At 30.1% G+C, this 20,551-nt stretch overlaps 1 protein-coding gene across 1 annotated transcript in view; it reads right to left on the bottom strand.

Annotated features, from left to right (window-relative positions):
• Smp_123020 (putative protein serine/threonine kinase) overlaps window positions 1–20,551 on the bottom strand; it is a gene marked incomplete at its 3' end in the record, with an annotated part of 28,481 nt that overhangs the window by 4,318 nt on the left and 3,612 nt on the right. Inside the window, exon 2 of the mRNA XM_018795967.1 lies at window positions 871–973. Within this exon, the coding sequence (XP_018650226.1) occupies window positions 871–973 (103 nt within the window). The remainder of the gene's footprint in view (window positions 1–870; window positions 974–20,551) is intronic.

Genomic DNA, 20,551 nt, shown 5'->3' with positions numbered 1-20,551 from the left:
ATGAAAAAATTTCCCAGTTTCAAACAGTATTAATTATTCACTTTTTGAAAAGTTTTCAAACAAATTAATTCATCCAATGAATACGCAATTTTATTGATCATATGTATAAACTAGTCAGTATGTGAAAATATTTTAAAAATAAATCTGATAGATATTTGCTTATATAAATACCTTTTTCAATATTTGTTTCAGCAGACTAACCTTAAATCACCTAATCTACAGAAACAATCAAGTATTTCTGAAAAATGCAATAATACACCAACTGTTTCTTTATCCACTCCAACTTCAATTCAGTCATTTGATTTTGGAGAAGAAAAAATTCAACAATGGCCTCTGAATGTAGGAGAAAAACATGAAGGAGATAAAAAACGTTCAGCTGCAGAATTAGCTGTAGATGAGCATTTCGAAAAGTCTCTAGCAGCATTTCGTGCTTCTGCTTCAAAAAAACAGAATGATCGTATTATCTGTGAAGACCATTTAAAATCACAAGCATGTATAACACATTCCGCAAATCAGAACTTGATAAACAGCTTGACATAGAAGGATTCTGATACGTATTTACATCATGATAAATCTAATATCCATTATCATCCGTCTCAACAGTCATCATTACAAACAGAGGCGTGAGGTGGACTCCACTGCTAGCCACCATCCATCTCCGCTTAAAATGCTTGTGAATTAAGGCTATATCGAGGCAATACGCACAGTATGCACATATACCAATTAGAAACTGACCAGTTGCAATCCTAAAGCATCAATCGGAAGATTCAAACAAAAAATACCAAGTCAAAGTCAAATCATTTTAGATATACATAACAATGAAATTTGTTTAAAATCTTATGAATTCCTTATTGATAATTTAACACTTACGGAAACATCAACTTTTAGTCCTCGTAATGCTTTGAAAAAGTGTTCATCTGCATCAGCAGTTTGACGAATAATTATTTTTGAACCGTCTTCCGATTTTTTATACCTAAAATTGTTAAAACATAGTTATATAATACAAGTGAATCAAGGGATTCTACAATAAGTACTGTTAAATATACAATGAAAACAAAAACTGAAAATATCGGTTTAAGTATTGATAAGTGAGAATGAAGTATTATTTAGTTAAAACAATTAAGGGAGTCGTTAAAGATGGGTTTTTTTTTCTGTGTGACTATAATTTATGGACGACCTTTGAGTGAATCTAAAGTGGCCTTGAGAATGTCCTTCTACTTATAAGGGCTAAATGAGGGTTAATAACTTGTTTGAAGAATAAGAATTATGATTTACAACTGATGGTTAGGGTTAAGAAATAGATTCAGGGTTTTCACCCCGAACCGACATCGGCTAAAATGTCGAAACGCTCTTTAACCGAATGTGTGGATGAATTTTCTGCCAAAATCGAAGACCTGTTTTCCTAAATCTTATTAATCCGTCCATAAATTGAATTTTTGACCTTTTTTCAGATAACGATTAACTTTCATTGTAAAACTTTTTTATTTTTACCATTTTCATCGTTAATTTTGCATTTAACATCGAATGTAATAGTTGGTATTTATCATCTGATAATTGTGTGAAATAGACTGAGAATCAATCAGAATATCACTAAAATTTACACAAGTTTAGGTACCTTGAGATGAAGTAACCACATTTAGTTAAGGTTTGCATTACTTTAAATCAGGTTTCTTCTCCAATTGTAAATAAATACTCTACATTTTGATAACGGTTATCCTAACATACTAAAACACGAAAACACCACTGTCACATAATAATTTTATAAAGCGGCTTTGACTACTCATTAGTAGATCAAAGTTAGCAAAACATTTTCAGATTTACTGTTTTGTGATTAACTACAAAAATATTTGTTTGTAATTATTGCAAGTTTTGGTTTTAAATAAATCATTACATTTACTACCATCTAAGTATTTCAAATTCTCTTTAAATACAGAACAATGATTAGCTATCGATATAATTCGAAGGGAATAAATTAAATCATGTTTTTGATAATCATGGGCCATAAAATGTAAACACATTGTAATCCTATTGTTTCTATTCAAACAAAACTGATAAGTTGCACAACATGAAGAAGTTATGATTTATTTTTTCCGAAATGGCTTTGCGTTGTTTTTAGGTGAATGGGATAGTTATGGGTCATTCTTGTCCTTTAATCATTCCTAGGAAACATCTCCAGAAGTTGGAAACGTGCTAAAAATACTCCTATCAGTCAGCTCTCTTTGGGAATTCCTTATCCTTATTGGACACTGATCTAAGTTCCTTGCCGAATAACAGTATGTTTTCCGAACATCTCTAGAATCTTAATATCACATGCGGTTCTATAAATAAGCTGCTCACTTTGAATAATTTAACTTTTGGACTAAGACTTCTATTTATCCTTCTTTCTATTTCCTACTTAGTGCTCCAAAAGAGGAAAACGTTTAAGGAGAAATAAGTGATTAAGGAGTCAGTATCTAAGCGCTCAAATTGATGATTTACTATGCTGTTTATAATTGTATCCAATTAACCTTTTTGGTTTCGGTAACATGTGATCTAACATTTACAAATCAACTAATTAACAGAATTTATAAGAAATAAAATAAACTCATTCGTCTATGGACACTTGCTGAAAATTACTGGATAAAACAATGACTTTCAATCAATCTGTCGTAAATGTAATGAAAGTTAACAAAAACAGTGTCAGTTGTCAGACAAATTAACATCTCTTTCTTTTAAACTAACTAAAGTAAATTTTCACCTTTAATTGTCATAACTTGTTTTATCTGAATGTGTAAGGATATGATAGGTAACGTTGTTTAATTATCAGTAGAGTTGGCCACAAGCTAACGATTAATTATTAAAACACTTTAACCAAATGAGTGTATTCCTATCAATCAAAAAGTTTAATTAGCGATAATCCTTTAATCTAAACCTTTTCCCTGCTTATAGAGCGTATACTCACCTACAGCAGATCATTTCATGTTTATTCAAATATATACTATCTGTATTCACAGTCTGATTAGTATCATAAAATGTTATAATGTTGGATTGTCTTTCTACACACTATGTTCAATTGTTATGAAACAAACTTTGTTTAAATTCAAATAATATTGTTAATTTAAAAAAAGATATATAGTTGTTTAATTTGATTACATTATTCTAACAGTTGAATTCAAAGTCCCTTTTTCATCAATCAAGTACTTTACTGATCTTTAAACCCTGAACATTCAACGAAGGTATGAAAGTGAAACTAAAAGATGTAGGATTGTTTTTAAACATTCAACTCTTTTTCTTGAATGTTTATCTTCACAGTTGAATGTCAATTGCAATGTCAAAACTACTTAATTATTCTTGATTTATAAACAGATGAACAGATGAATTGAGGATGAAAAGATAGAGAACATTGTAAACCATATAAAAATACTTTGAGTACGATTAAAAATAAATTATCATAAATATTCAGTTTAATTGTATTACAAATAGAGTATTTTTTAAAAATTCGAGGCCATTAGTCCCTTTGGTAAGTATGAATAATGTAAAGAGGAGACGAAGATTATCAGGATTATGTAATAAACATTAGCGCAATACACTTGGAACAATCTGATCTCATATATACTTGTTAAGAACTTTATTGTATAAAAATTACAGTTAAGCTATCACACAAATATTTAAAACAATTAAGCATATATATATATATATATATATATATATATATATATATAGTCAACTATTTATTGGTTATGTCTTCTGATATGTATTTAATCGAAGTTTGGATACTGGTCTCGTAAGTAGGAATTATCAGTCCAACCACCGAATCCATTTTAAGAATGAGAACAGATGTGGGGACAACCAAATATATTATAACACAACATAACACAATATCTTGACAAAATCTGAAAACCATACAGTAATACTTCATTTGCAAAATATTCATCAATTGTCTCAGACTTCATTGTTCCTTCATTTCAATACCAATCATTCTCTGTTCTCGTTCTCTTCTCTTCGATTTACTCACCCTTCTTCCTTTAAGCATTCCACTTTCGATTGGTGATACATACTGCTTATATCTGTGACAAACAGTAGCATACACCACTTTACTCATACACCATTAGTGCCAATATAAGTGGTCATTCAAGTTCAGTTAAAATACCTTGATTATATATATGTGCAAAAATGTTCACTAATGCTTTTCTTTCCTATGTCTATAATTCTATTTTATGAATTGTTGTGACGAAGGGACGCGCTTTGATATTTCGCAATATTTTGTATTCTTATAAGTAATTCTTAATAACAATTTGCGAACATATTCATGGTATTTTTCTTAAAAACGAAAGGATACAGTACTAAAATATTTCCTCGGATCACCTCATATTTTGTATCATTGAAATAGTTTTATTAACTATTTTCTAGGGGTGAAATATGCAAAGCTGGCTGATTAATTACCACACTCATACTGTGATAATGCTTTTTAATTAATATCTTATATAATTATATGTTTTTGCACACATTTTATTCATTTATTCACCGATGTGTTTCTTTTTCTTCCAAATCTATTCACCATAATCATCAAGAAGAAATAGATACTTTTAAGAAGGAAAACTGTTAAATGTATCAACCACCAAGAAGGCTATCTATGTAAATAAAAAATAATCTAAGACAAAATGAAATCATGTCAAGGTCATTCAGTTGGTTATTTTACAAAGCAAACTTATCTATCTTTCTCCTAGACAGGAATTCAGCGGTGTATAGCTTGCATAAAATGCTAAAACATTTAGCATGTGTCACACCGTATAACAGGGGAATTTTTTTTTTTTTTTAATCATTTAAATGAATTTCAAAAGGATGTTCGATCATCGTTTGAAAACGATTACTGTTCACAAATAGCAACTCTTTTACAACGACAAGCTGAGAGAACTACTGCAGGTTTTTCATAAATATTCTTTAATAAGTAAAAAAGAAATGGAAATAAAAGAAAACACCCTATCAGAGAAACTCTTTCCTTAATTCTTCACTTTCTCAAGTGTGTTAATACTTCGTGGATTGTGATTAGAAAGCTGCTTCAAATACAATTTATCCAACGATTAAACTAATTCATTAGTATAGGACATTGTCCTCAACGATGCAAACAAAGTTAGAAGTCTCAAAGGTTAGGGAATTAAATTGAGACAATTGAAAGTCTACTTTGATTCTTTAGGATAACATTTCGAAAATTATACATTACAAAAGAATGATCAGTACTGCAACTGTTCGGCATCAAAATTAAATATGAAATTACAGAGATTCCTTGAATTACTTCAAGGTGATTAGTAAGCAAACATATTCAGGCCTTCTCGATCTCAATAGAATTATACGTATCAAACTTTAAATTTCAGGTTATATTCAGAAGGAGGACACTACTGTTGAGTCATTCTATCCTAAGAATATAACTATTTACGTTTTACCTTATTGAACCATAGATCCTAACAATTGATCTGTTCACTAGTCCATGTTGTTATATTTTTGTCATTTATCAAAGTTCAACTCAACAACACATTCATTCCTAAATATTATATTCAACATCATCACAAACTCTATTCTTATTTAAATCCCACTATTTTCTGTTACATAACACAACCATTGTTTTACTGCACCAACTAGTATGGGACTTAATTCATATGGCTTGAATTATGTTCAAGTCCATTTAGATTTTGAAAATTTAACTATTGTAGGCTTAAAATTGCTGGAGAAACCTTAATAAAATAAAAATATAGCTTTTCGCTATTCTCTGACTGAATAGTTAATATTTGAACCACTAAAGTGATTTTCATGTTATATAATGTGATTAAGTGAATATAATGTACAGTTTTTTTATTTGACATAGAGTAATAACTTTTGTTTGTTAAGGCTAATTACATGTTTTTTCAGCCCAACTGCAATAGTCTTAACGGCTTTAAGTGAGTTCTTTTGTTTTAAATTGATGATTCAACGGATTTCGGTTACGATCACCCACAACGTTTTCAATGTTCACTAAAGTAAGTTGCATCCATCATTTTCGAAAAGTTTTCTGTTCATTCAATGAGAGAGGTTCCGTTCCAACTCTTCACTTTCGATGTATGTGTGTTTAACATCCTGCATATTTGGCAGCGTTACACTGATATGCAAAGATGGATAGTGGCTAGCAGTGGAATCCAGGACGCGCGTTTCGTCCTACTTGGGACTCGTCAGCTGGATGTACCTGCATCTCAGAGTTGAAGTTCATTCTGAGACTCAAACCCAGTACCTTTCGCTTCAAACGCCATCGCGTTATCTACTCAGCTACTGAGTCCTGATAGCCACTTGCTTGCGCAATGGGGTGAAGTTTGAATTCACTTAGTATTGTTTGTTTGAATCTTCCATTGATGCTTTAGGATTGCAACTGGCCAGTCTCTTATTGGCATTTGTGCATACTGTGCGTATTGCCTCGATATAGCCTTATTTCACAAGCATTGTAAGCAAAGATGCTGGTAAAATGCTTGTGAAATAAGGCTATATCGTGGCAATACGCACATTATGCACATATGCCAATAAGAGGCTGACCAGTTGCAGTCCTAAAGCATCAATCGGAAGATTCAAACAAGTAATACTAAGTGAAGTTACACTGATATGTTCATAAAAGTCAGGTGGAGATAACTCCAGAAGCTTGAAACGAGGTCTATATAGTGGAAAATATAATATCAAGAAAATTGTATTCAAATCAAATATTTCTCCCATCTTACAGTATAAATCCCACTTCTTTTCCAAAACATCCTTATTATCTATTCTACACATCAATACAAACTTACAGAGCTATACATATGTAAAGGGGAAAAATGTATATATAAGAAACAGATTTATAGATAAACAGATAGTTCAAAATTATAAAATTGTGAAAAAAGTTTATCCTGATTGGTTGACACTATAACTCCATTAGGATGTATACCAAATAACTTTGAATATAAAATACTAGTATTTTGATTAGTTTATACCATTGTGATCAGTATCACTATTATTATTATTGTGAAAACATTTTCTCGAAAAATATTTCACTACATCACCAGATTATTTTTTGTTATCAGATAAATGAAAAGGAATTTAAGGTATGCTAGATAGATAGATATATTTGTAAATTATCTGTGTGGTGAGATTACAACTGAGGCTGAGAAACTATTACATATATATATATATATACATAGCTTTATAAATTTACATAAATTTATTAGAATAACGTGTCAATGATCATTGTAATTAGTAAACATCTAACTGCTGAACCTGCTTCCATGAAGTTTTAAACAGTCTCAATGACCTATTATGTTGGAAATTAAAATTATTATCCATTAGTGAAGTTGAATGGTAATCCTGCTTTGTTGTGACGTGACTGAAGTTAGAAGACGTGTACGATTAAGTTATAACTAGTTGATTCCCATGTAATTTTACTATTCATGAAAGGTAACGTTTTTGAATTCTATCCACAGTGAAGTTTATGATGGATGCTGTTAACAGTTATGATTAGATACTACATGTTTGCTCAATATTTCCCACTTTTTTATTAATTTTCCAGCTTTAGTCAGTCGGTAAAGAATGTATTTCTTCACATCATTCTAGTAACTTATTTAGTTATTGTTTTAATAATTAGTTGGGCTTTCAACATAAATTTCATTTTCTAACATAATAAGAATTATTATATATAGTTGTCTGTGATTTTCTCTTGATAAAATGTTATTAGAAAACAAAACTAGCTATTCTGGAAACCGCCTATTACATCTGATGAATTTTCACTATTCTTCAACAGATCCAATAGATATTTATTACCATAGTGAATCAGCTATTCAGTAATGAATTTCAAAATATGAGAACTCATCAAAATTTGCCAAGAGATGGTTAACTAGGTAAACAAACAAATAGACAGATAAGAGAAATAGAATAAGAAGAGAAGACCTAGTTAGTTGGATTGAAATAATCAAAATTCTTATTGTAATAATATTAAGAAGAAATATTTCAGATAATAGTTTTAACGAGATCTTCATCAGAATTGACCCTACTCAACACTAATATATATATATATATATATATATATATATATATTCAATAAAGATAGATCAATCAAAGAATATTAGAAATCTTCGATATTAATGAAATGGATCACAAAATAAATCATAATGAAATAAAAAATTTACAAATAAATAATAAAATGACGTATGTATCAATTAGTGATAAGTGTAAATATTTCAACATGTGAACTAGATTTAAACAAGAGGGAACAAAATTAATAAATTAATAGGAATAATCACGAATATTACGTCATCTGTCTATTAATTTGTATTTTAACAGTTGAATTTACGAGTCAATCTAAACTGAACTACCATCAAAAACCTAGAAGCACTGGATGGCCGTTTTATTCTGGTACGGGACTCCTCACCAGTGCGCATACACAATCCCGCAAGTGGGACTCAAACTCAGGACCTTCGGTCTTGCACAACAACGCTTGACCTCTAGACTACTGAGCCGGACCCAACGGTGTTAATGTTTAACTTCGATTGATCCATGATCTTGCGCAGCCCTTTATCCATTTTCCGAGGTGAATAACCATCTTCAACCGACAGGCATTCAACTGTTAAAATACTACAATCACCACAAATCCCCATACCGATAATAGTTTGTGCTTGTCGTTTCAATTTATCAGGATTGATTGCATATTCCAGTTCCATTATTATGATTATTGCATAATTCTTTCTAATTGTGATTTTGATATATATAACTATTACTGATGATGATATAATTGAGAAAAGTATTTTTTCGTTTAAATACCTCATTTTAACCACTTTAGTTAATAATCAGTTTCTTACATTGGGACAACCTGTGGTGTCTTTTATTTCTTCTCTTTTCATATGTAAGTCTCAAAATTGAAGTTCATTTTAATAAGACATTGTAATTTGATCATTTTATTATTGTGGAATAAATTTCCCGTTTGAAATATCATAGAAAGAAGAAAATAATTCTTAGTTATTAGATAAGTCGTAGTGAATGGATGTCAGCAATATGTTGCAAATTTTTCATAGAAAAACATTCTCAATGTTTACATTTTAATCCAAACTGAACATTACGATAAGCAAAAATGGATAGTGGCTAGCAGTGGAATCCAGGACACGCGTTTCGTCCTATTTGGGACTCGTCAGCCGAATGTACCTGCATCTCAGAGTTAATGTTCACTCTGAAACTCGAACCCGCATAGGATACACATATGCCAAAAACAGACTGATCAATTTCAGTCCAATATAACAATTGGAAGATGAAAGTAAAACAACAACAAGTGAATATAAACATTAAAATGTTTTAATGGAATATTATTATGTGTTTCGAAAGAGTTGTACAATTTGAATTTAATCTGAAAAATGTAAATATCAGTGAAACCGACTAGATCTATATTTTGTTAATTGAATAAAGATTACCGTACTACTAATTGTTCATTTGTTTGTTCTTATCTTATTTTCAAAGTTTCTCTACCGAAACAAATGAATCAGGAAAGTCAAAAATTATTCTAATAACCAAAATCCGAACAAGTTATTTGTTCTAGAACAAAGACGATAAACTAAATTTTTTCTTAACATAAAACAATGCGTACTGAAAGGTTATCGGTGTCTGAGACTTGGTTACGTTAATAATGCAAAGTCGTATTTATTTGAAAATGAAAAATCCTGTTTCTGGTACAAGCATAGTGAAAAATTTTCTAGTATGCAAATAGCAATAATTCGCTATACATTGATATTCAATTTGTATTGAATTATTAGAAAAGTTATTACAAATCTAAATGTGATTAATGTAAATTGTTCCTTACTACTCATAACGTTCATAAGAAAATTATGAACCAAAATATATCAGATAAACGTCGAAATATCACTTTAAACAGAATAATATATATTCATTTCATTTCGTATCTTCTATTCAATGCCTTATGACAGTATTCGTATGACAGTATAACACTGAATTATATAAATGGTATGAACCAATGTGTGTGCATTAGCAATTAGCCATGTGTTACGACATTTGAAGATGTGAGTTGAAATCATGAACAGAATAAGACAGTAAATGTATGGAGTTCATATACTAATAAGATGGATTTTGTAATAGTTATGGATAGTAAGAATTTAAGTAAGATTAGAGTCATTTAAAGCTAAATATAGAAAACATAGACAAGTGAAGTGATAATTATCGAAATCCAAAATTAATACACTAAATCGTGTAATAATTAAAGATTTAAAGGAATCAGAAATTAAGTAAATAAATCTCTTTGTAACGTGAAATAGAAAGTCTTTAAAGAACGTAATGACTACTGTTAAAAGTCTTAAAAATTAAATATGATTAAAATAATTACAAAATTTCAAATTTCATATTGCTTGATTTGAAAGTTTTGTCGTTATTTAGTCTCTACTGATACTACTACTACTGTGATGTATGCTACGGATGTCGACAGACATAAGTAGTATATATCACCAATCGAAAGTGGAATACTTGGAGGAAGAAGGGTGAGTAAATCGAAGAGAAGAGAACGAGAACAGAGAATGATTGGTATGGAAATGAAGGAACAATGAAGTCTGAGACCATTGATGAATATTTTGCAAATGAAGTATTACTGTATGGTTTTCAGATTTTGTCAAGATATTGTGTTATGTTGTGTTATAATATATTTGGTTGTCTCCACATGTGTTCTCGTTCACTACACTACTACTACTGTTACTATTGGTGTTGCTTCTTCTCCTTCTCTGCAGCGTATATTAAATACTTTATCTCACTATGCTAATGTGATATATAACATTAACCGGTGCACACATATCAGGTTCTGGGTTGTACAGTTCTTGAAGTATTCATTTTTAATTTCCTCAAATTATGATGATTTATTGATATTTATTGAAATATCAGGATGAAAGATTTATCAAGAGGCCAAATAAAATCATTCAAGGTAACTTTTCCGCAATGTAATTTGCTGAAGCCGTACAACTGTATTTATAGTTTAATTCATATTTGTATTCGTTGGTTGAATCTTTCTATTGATGTTTAGGACTGCAATTGATCAGTCTCTTATCGGCATATGTGCAATTGCCTGTATATTGCTTTCAATCACAAGCATTATAAGCTGAAATGATGGTGGCTAGCTATGGAATCTAGGATGCGCGTTTCGCCTAATTGAGACTTATCAGCTGGATGTACGTGTGTCCTGGAATCCACTGCTAACCATCATCATCTCAGCGTACTTATACTTGTTTTACATACGGAAGACTAATAACATAGAAAATTATTGTGATATGAGAGAAAATACCAAACGTTAATTAAGGAAATTTTAAAGTTAGATAATGATCTATGACAAACGGAAATGAAAATAACATATTGGAAAAAAATATACATCTTTCTACTTTAGATCATTATCGTAAAATATAAATTTACTTTGGTTCATAGGCAACATTATACACACAAAACTTTTTTTATCTTTGAACGACTAGAAGATTTTCGTATTCCAGCAAGAAATTCATGCATTTTAAAAACGATTTTCAAACAAAGTGAAGCGGTATGAACCTCAGTGTCGAAATGATGACTTTTATACACACAAATTCATATTCTTTCACTAGACTTTATAATTTAATTGATTAGTGATAAAACTAATGAAAATGATTCTATACGATATTAGATGTTGAGCACGTTCAGTAATCTTAGTTATTGTCGAAATATTATTGAATATCTTGATTTGCAAGGAAACATAACTTATCTTAAAAATTCTATTTACATAAATACTTTTTTCTAAGTAAAAACTATGCACGTTTTTAGAATGATCAATATGGGTTTCCTTTGACATAAAATATAATAATTACTCTTATTGATTTACATGATATCTGTTTGAATATTTTCATGTTTTCACAGTTCCATCAACTAATAATGTTCTAATAGTTAGATTACTTAATGACCTTAGAAAAATATATTTGAAAAATCACGTTCCTCTTTTTCAATTTTTTTTTACAGGTTTTAACTAAACGATTCATCAAAAATGTGTAGGTAATGATTTTCACTAATAAACGACAATCTATGGTCGCCTAATTCAATCCATATTTAACCTTTATAAAATGGAAATCCTTTAAAGCTATTTATCTATAATATTTTAAAATAAAACGAATATAAATTGTTAAATTCCATTCATTTTAAAAAGGTCATGAAACCACATAACCACGTGCTATTTAATCTGTTTTATGCGTAGTCTTTTTATTCATATGTACATCTAGTTATTACAGGTTAAAAATGGAATCAAAACAATTGACCGAAGTAAGTATACAATCCGACATTATCATTTATCAATCCAAGTTGCTACAAGTTAGATCAGAGTAGCAAGAGAGGCTAATGACAAAATGAGGTATAAAAGAAAAAGAATAACATTAATTCTAGTGGAAGCCTAAATATACAATGTGTAGTTCAATGGAAAAAAATGAGTTCGAACAGATAAAACTATGAAATGGTATTATACTCGATGTTTGAAGAAGAATGAAGAATAATGCCATATGTTTGGCTGTGAATGATCTTCAACGCTATCCACCGAAGCAATGAACTATATTATTATTAGGAAAAAATATAAGTAAAAGATAACATATTTGAATGGGATATTTTGTACTTCACCCGGAGCTCAGTTATTAGTAATCATTTTAAAAATTTGTGCCAAGTAGTTAAATCAAAAAGGCGAATTTCGTCCCATCTGTGTCTCATCAACTGAATATGTTAACTGTCCTGGATTAGTGTCCACTATGAAACTCGGACCCAATATCCATCCATCTCTTCAGGGCCTGTTACATATAATCGAATAAGGATATTTATAGAATCAGATAATAAGTTTAAGCTTCGTAACTAGAATCGTTTTCATTTAATCTACTTAATGAAAATGCAGTGAAACTTTTGATTCTTTTTAAATATTAAAACTGATTTATGTAAAAATGTAATAATTAAGAATAAGATTTATGGATGTGAGAAAGGTCATTGGAACCATGGCCATATGATGTAATCAATGAAACCAATATTATGGTATTTTGTTTTCTGTATCAGTAACAATTGTTTTGTTCAATAATACATTTTTAATATAGTATGGAATTCTTAGTATGCAATATTTTAACAAGCTTCTCTTACTCTCTATAGACGTCACAACAAAAAAATTACACAAAATTAAATGAAATAATAATAAGAAAATATGAATCTTTAGAAAAGTGAATAAACTGCATTTTCAAGAGTGTAAGTTTTTGGCTAGATTAGGCCTAACAGTTTGTTTGTCTCATTGTATATGTGTTTGATAGTTTACCACTGGGGCTCGCAATTTTCTCAGCGTGTATGTATTCGTGAGTAGCTGCGTCTAGTTCTACCGTAAGATATACAAGGAGGAAAATGTGAATGGAGTGGATAGTTGGCATCTCAAATAAAGAAGCAGTTGCGAGTTGTTTACAAGATTTCAAAATTATATGCATACTTATGTTCATGACCACATCGAACGATTCATCATAGACCTTAATAACCTTAATAACACAGTAAAATCTTCTCTCGAAAGTCCAGAAAAGAATAATGGTGAACAGTAAAGGATAACAAATAATAAACAAGGATTTGCAAGTGATTTATCACTGAGTGGTGAAAAATGTTGTACATACCAAGCTCCTCTTTAGCGCTGATTGAACTTTATCGGTAAAGTGACAGAATTAAATCCGCTATGGAGTAACACTCCCCTACAGATTACAGATATACTTTTCTGACGAGTACCAAATATCACAAAACCCAAGCTCAGGGTTTCCTGTCGACTACTTCCAATTACCACCTTATAAAGAATAAGAAGTTACAAGTTGTAAAGATCTATGCCCAGTAACAACAAAGAAATGTAGCCTGGATATAACCAAAATGTGAGAGATCAGAAGAAAAACTTATACCAAGGTAAGTGACATTTGACACAGTTTTTATCTCAGTATCTTCAATAGCACAGGTTGCTAACCAAATTAAATAATAATCCAATGTTTTTAAAACAGCTTAACACAAATTCCTAAATGGTATCATCATGAATAAAATATTTGTTAACCTGATAAGTTGTGCGAAATTATGAACATTCACTGGGGGTTCAACAATTTAATAAAGTAGGATTTAAAGTTGAAAGGAAAATAATTACGTTGTGTTCATAAAACTTTAGTCAACCGAAGATAGACAGTAGTATGGTCAAACTGAGAGAATGTCTACTGTACCCCATGATTATCCCAAGGTTTACTTAAGAGCACTACTAACTCTTACTGCCAATCAGATAACGTGCTTTTTCTGTGCAACTTACATGTTAGATAACAAATTTCTTCCTATATAAGTACAAATTATTATTTGCATCCAGATAGAATGAGGAACATGTGTTTATACTAACATATCAAGATCCTTTCCAAACTATACTTTCTATCTTTATGGTTCATAAAGATATTTAAAAAAGAAACTGGTAATTTTATGTGAACATGTCATAAGTACACTTTTAAGAATATTTCTCAACGTTCAGTTTTTTTCTTATTTTTTTATTTGTACATCTCTAATTTTAGTAGTAAATATGAAGGTATTTATAAAATGCGAAGATGCCATTTCAGCATTGGCATACGACTATTTTGAAGCTTAGATTCTATTGACTGACATATTGAAATCCAGAACATCAATAATTTTTCAGATGTGAAAAATTGTAAATTTTCGTTAGACTGTTAAATGTTTAATTATAAAACTATTGGTCATTGAACGTTAAAGCAGAATCACAACTCCAGCAATTGATAAACATAAATTACATTTCGAAAACAATATCAGTTTCCAATGGTTCTAATAGAGTAAAGAAATGATTTCTTTTAGTGTTTTAGTTAGCCTAGTTCTCAGTTAATAATATTCAATCATTTAACCTAAATAGTTATCTAATGCAAAAAAAGATTGAATGTTTAAAAGATCGATTCACTGAGAAATGATCAAATTATTGTTCCACTTCTTATTTCACATAAACATGATTTCCTGGCATTCACTGAAAATATTGCTGTCATGGAATACTGGAGTAAATTTCAGTTTACTTTAACTTGAAAAGAGTTATCCATACTAATTACTGAAGTATAATCCAGTGCATGTTAAATCTATTCACCAGATATATATATATATATATATATATATATATATATATATGCAAACTGGCCATTATATGATTCCGGTTGTGCCAATAATTTAGATTGTCTGTATCCAATAATATGATATTTAAAGAAAATTAAAAAAAAGAGACACAGTCGAAAAACATGTTGTCACTTATTGATTTGGTAATAGTAACATTTTTCTTTTTTGAAAATTGAGTTTCAGACTGGTAAACATGTACATATATGTATTGGTATGTATATACATTGAGTATCAACTAGTCGTTATTATCTTGTACTAGCTTGGACAAGTTAAACATTGTGAAAGATTCCAATAATTTTGATTATCTAAAATGTAAATCATTATTGTAATATACATTTATGTTATTTACATATTGGAACAGATGTGCACACATGCACACCTACTTACACATAGTATCAGTGGCAATACTACTAACGATATTCTGTTCTAATTAACACTCACTAACCACTAGCAAAATGATGTAAAGAAAAAAACAAGACAGAACTTGAAAATGGCACATTTTATTACTTCTACGTGTAGACATTGAATAATCAAATTTTAAACAAGGAGGTACAAAATACTATTATAATCAATAAAAAGAAACATTTTCTAGACAATTAATTTACCGAATTATCCATTTAAGGAAGGGTTTTCTAGAAAATTGACTAATTTAGTGCTAGAATTTTGATTGTGATGTTAAAAGAAAATATTGGGGGGTAATTCAGTTATCAATTATGTACGAAATTCCTTTGCAAGCTATATGCGAATATGGTTGGTTTTTATTTCAGTGGTCTTCAATTCGGTGAATAAAAACTCTTACTTCGACTGAGTGATTTATAAATATGTTTAGAATAAATAGACAGTTTACAGATTTATATTTTTAAGAATGGTATGAAAGTCTCTTAGCATTTTTTGGCCGCGTAGTTGTTCACATTCTTTTACAGCAGTCTATATATATATATATATAATATGATTGATGTTTTTTGCAAAGAATCAATTTTTGGATGGCTGCATAATGACACAGTAATCACACGTGCAGATAACATTTGAACTTGTAGTAAGAAATACATGGAAACACAATAAAACAAGATCTTAGAAACAGCTAGTCATTATTATTTTTGAACAAACGTGCCCAACTTCATATCGAAACAAAATCAGGCCCTTCAGATGTTCTAGTTACATTACAAAACAGTCATCTGGTGACTCCTCAACTATTGTTAGTTTATAATCAGAAAAGTCTTAAATTTACGGAATTTTACGTTAATCTCCTAAATGAATGAGACATTCATTAATGTTTTTAATATTATAATTACAATCATATATTGTAGTTTACGTAGGAAGTATACCGAATTAACAATTTACGGACTTATCAATTTTAGACCACCATTGATAATCTGGAAGCAATGGAAGACTGTTTTGTTATAGTATGGGGTTCCTTAGTAGTGCACATTCACGGCCCCATTTGTGGGACTCGAACCCAGGACTTTCTGTCTCGCGCGCGAATGCTTAACCGCCAGATCACTGAGACGACATCCAACGGTGTTAATGTCTAACTTCAACTAATCTACTATGTTGCGCGACCGTACACCATTGTCTTCAGTAAGTAACTGCCTCACAACAGGTACAGATGAAATCCACTGGCCACAACTTCTCATTAGAATTCCAGAAAATCCATCTTGAATCCAGTCACTAGTGAGCACATAATAATTATCAGCATAAGGTTGTGGAGACTGTCGAGATAAGATTGATATCATGAATGGATATATATTAGCTCTCGCGTGCGGGGCCATGGAGACTGATAGGTCCTTGGCTCGAATCTCGCGGGGCGGGATCGTGGATGCGCACTGCTGAGGAGATTCATACTAAGATGAAACGGCCGCTCAGTGCTTCCAGATTTTCAATGGTGGTCTAACATTCATCAGTTTATGATCTCGATTAAAAACTCAACAATCTCCACTGTCCTATACTGATAATTTACAGACTATCGTTTGAAACGTATCAAGAGCTCAGATAAGTTTTTATCATATTTAAAATTAATACACACATGAGAACTTTAACATGATGATTAATTCCAAGTGTTTATTATCGGTCATGTCCAACGGTGAAATGCTAATGTACTCTTTGTAAGCTTTTAAAGTAGTTGGTCCTATTCTGCTATAAATGTAATCAGTGGGTGTTCAGGTATAGTCCTGAAGTGGTGTAAAGTTATCCCCAAATTTGTTGTAATTTCCAACAACCCTATATGTTCGTTATTAATTAATTATGAATGTTATTATCCAAATTTCACTTAGTATCGAGTCACACAAAAACACACTCATAGATATACCGACCGATAAGAATATCCAATTGTTGTAAATGGTATATTAATAATAATTATTAATAGAAAAACTATGTTATTTTATTTGTTCCACCAAATGACAATTTAAAATGTTACCGTTATTGGGGAAAAAACAAATGGTGAGACTTTAATTTATGGACGACCTTTGTGTGACGCTAGAGTGACCTTGAGAGTGTTCACCTAATAACTAGGAACAAATGAAGGTTATAAACCAATGTGAGGAGTTAGAATTATGATTTACAGTTGATGGTTAAGGTTAGAAATTAGATTTAGGGTTTTCATCACGAACTGACATTAGTTGTAATGCCAAACGCTATTTAGCCAAATGGATGAGTGAATTTCGTCCCGAAATCCGAGACCTGTTATCTTATACTAAATTGGCTCGTCCATAAATCATAGTCTCGCTAAATAAATTAATAATCTTAAATCTCTAACATGTTTTAATAAATATTAATGAGAAGAAAGTTCTTATTTAAAACAATGTGTACTTTATGAAATGATCATAAACTTAATTGAAAGGGGGGGGAGAAAATTATCATTAATTTTATTAAAAGCTTTTATCAATAGTTTTTACTTTGTTTTTATCTGGGTGAAGTGATGAAAATAATTGACTAGGATACAATACTAATAATAATACAATTTGTCATTATTTGTTATATAAGTATAGAGGTTACAGTGTGTGTAATTATAGTACACAATGTACTGTATACATTAGCACATATCAATTTACATACATCGTATAGTAAGGGATTTAGAACTATAATAAAAAGATATGTACATACTAATATATAAATGCACACAGATAAACACACTAAAATTATTGTACATTATTTTGAAAGAGGATAGACAAGAGGATGGAAAAATTGATTTCTGTTTCACTGTAAAATAAAAATACTATTACTTCTGTTAATAGGAATAGCACCAATACGAAAGACTGTTAGTGATAGACAGTTATATAGACATTAGTAATAAAATTATGCTTTGTACATTTTTGCATTAAATATCTATATATGTATATATATTAAAGGCGCCCAGTAAAATTTCAAAAAAAACACATAAACATTTGTACATTCATTTTCGTTCGTTCTATTTGCCTTTTTTCCTATAATCAAAAATATTGGTAATCAATACATATATATGTATATAACAGATCAATATGTTAACCAGTGCGAACATTACAATCTTTCTTTGCAAAAACAAATAAGTAATGAAGTTTGTTACTACCTTTTTAATGGAATGATAAACTATTAACTATGTTTTTCTGATTATTGTTTTTTCTCTTAATTTATTAGGAAATATACTGCACTAGAAAAGAAACATAAGTTTAATTTCCAACAAGTATTTAGGACTGGTTAGTCGGCCAGTTATCTATATATATATATATATATATATATATATATATAGAGAGAGAGAGAGAGAGAGAGAGAGAAGTGACATAGATACACAGAATAACGTCTTTTAAATTCTTCAAACTTGTCGACTTGGTATTGTGAAAGAAAAAGGTTGACCTCATCTTTTAACTATGGTATTCAGCATAGATTGACCTTATTTGAAATACTATTGAAAAATATGGAGTGCTAAAAAGCCGTTTCTTTTTAGCCAGCAGGATCACTGGACGCCAATACGTTGATCTAACGGTTGTGTAGTTGGTGAGAGAATTGAAAGCCATGCATTCGGCTCCTTTTATGGTCCTGTGTAAGTAATTCCATGAAGTTTCATATTGGGAGGAAGCAGCTAGCTGGTGATTCTTGGTTCTCACCAATATCACAAGTAAGCCGCCGAAAAATGTTGGATATAGATGTCGAATTTTACTAATGAAGTTAAAAGGACATATGTTTTTAAGTAAGTTTGGTGTAATCTTTGAACTAATGAATCTGATCTCACCGAGAAAAACTTAGAATTATTAACTAAATGTTACTACATGGTAAACCGTACGAGTACTCAATTCATATTGATCACTTGTAAAACAGTCTTCTAGATTTTCTAGGAGATTATATCATTCGGCATATACTAATTTCTTCAAGATTTCAAAGCACTTTCATGATGTATCAACTAGAATAAAATATACTTCAAAAAAAGCTTTATATTCATCACTATAACCGTTTTTGTAGCCTATAACTGTTTGTACATTTGAATTAGTTTGTTAGACATTTTAACATCTTCCTAATATAGTTCAATAATATTTATTTAATTGAAAATGAATTGTTACGTTTCTTGAATGGTTTATATTTTAGTATATATTTTTTTTCTATAAACTATAACGATCTTGCTCAACCGAAAATGTGACACAGTAACCAATAGTTATTTCATGTGCTTGGCTAACATACAAACATTATATAGAAAAAGTGTATAATAATCAGGTTCTAAACTAGAATCTCATGGAAAGAATTTCATACTCATGACCTGGAGGTTAAAAAGGTAGAATCATATACAAATGCATCAAAACTCCATATCATTAAGTAATAACTACTTGCTCTATTGATTCACTTTCTGACTTATTATGGAACTTCATTATTTCCATGCATAAAAAAAGGATTATTCAATGAAAAGATGTGTCATACAGACACATAATAATTATTTTAAATCACATTTGTCATAATAGACCATAATCGTCTTGTGAATTCAATAAAATAAACTAATTCATAATGTAGCAAACAAAGGTCTAAAAGAAAAACGTGAAGTTCAAAATTTATCTGTGTATACATGTTGTCTTGGCAACCCCTTCCATGAGGCTATATATATATATATATATGTCGACTTTACAAATTACTAGATATAATGAATGTGAGAAAATCTATACAAGTTTACTCTTATATATCAAATGAAATAAACATACTCAATGAAAATACTTTACCATTACAAAATCTGATTGAGATGTTTGCAAAAAATTTCTTGTCACATCCTGTTTAGATAAAGGTCAGAAATTTTGTTGAAAAAGGTGACTAACAATAAATAATGTTATTTGAGCTTAATGTTTTCAAATAGTTGATAACAATCAACGGTATGAAATGAATAGGATAGACAAGTAAATAGGCAGATGTTATGACATTTATACATAAATGATAAAACTATTAATTCTTCAATTTA

This window comes from Schistosoma mansoni, chromosome 2 (genome assembly GCF_000237925.1).
Source record: "Schistosoma mansoni strain Puerto Rico chromosome 2, complete genome".
NCBI classification, from domain to species: domain Eukaryota; kingdom Metazoa; phylum Platyhelminthes; class Trematoda; order Strigeidida; family Schistosomatidae; genus Schistosoma; species Schistosoma mansoni.
This window is presented reverse-complemented; position numbering and strand designations above follow the sequence as displayed.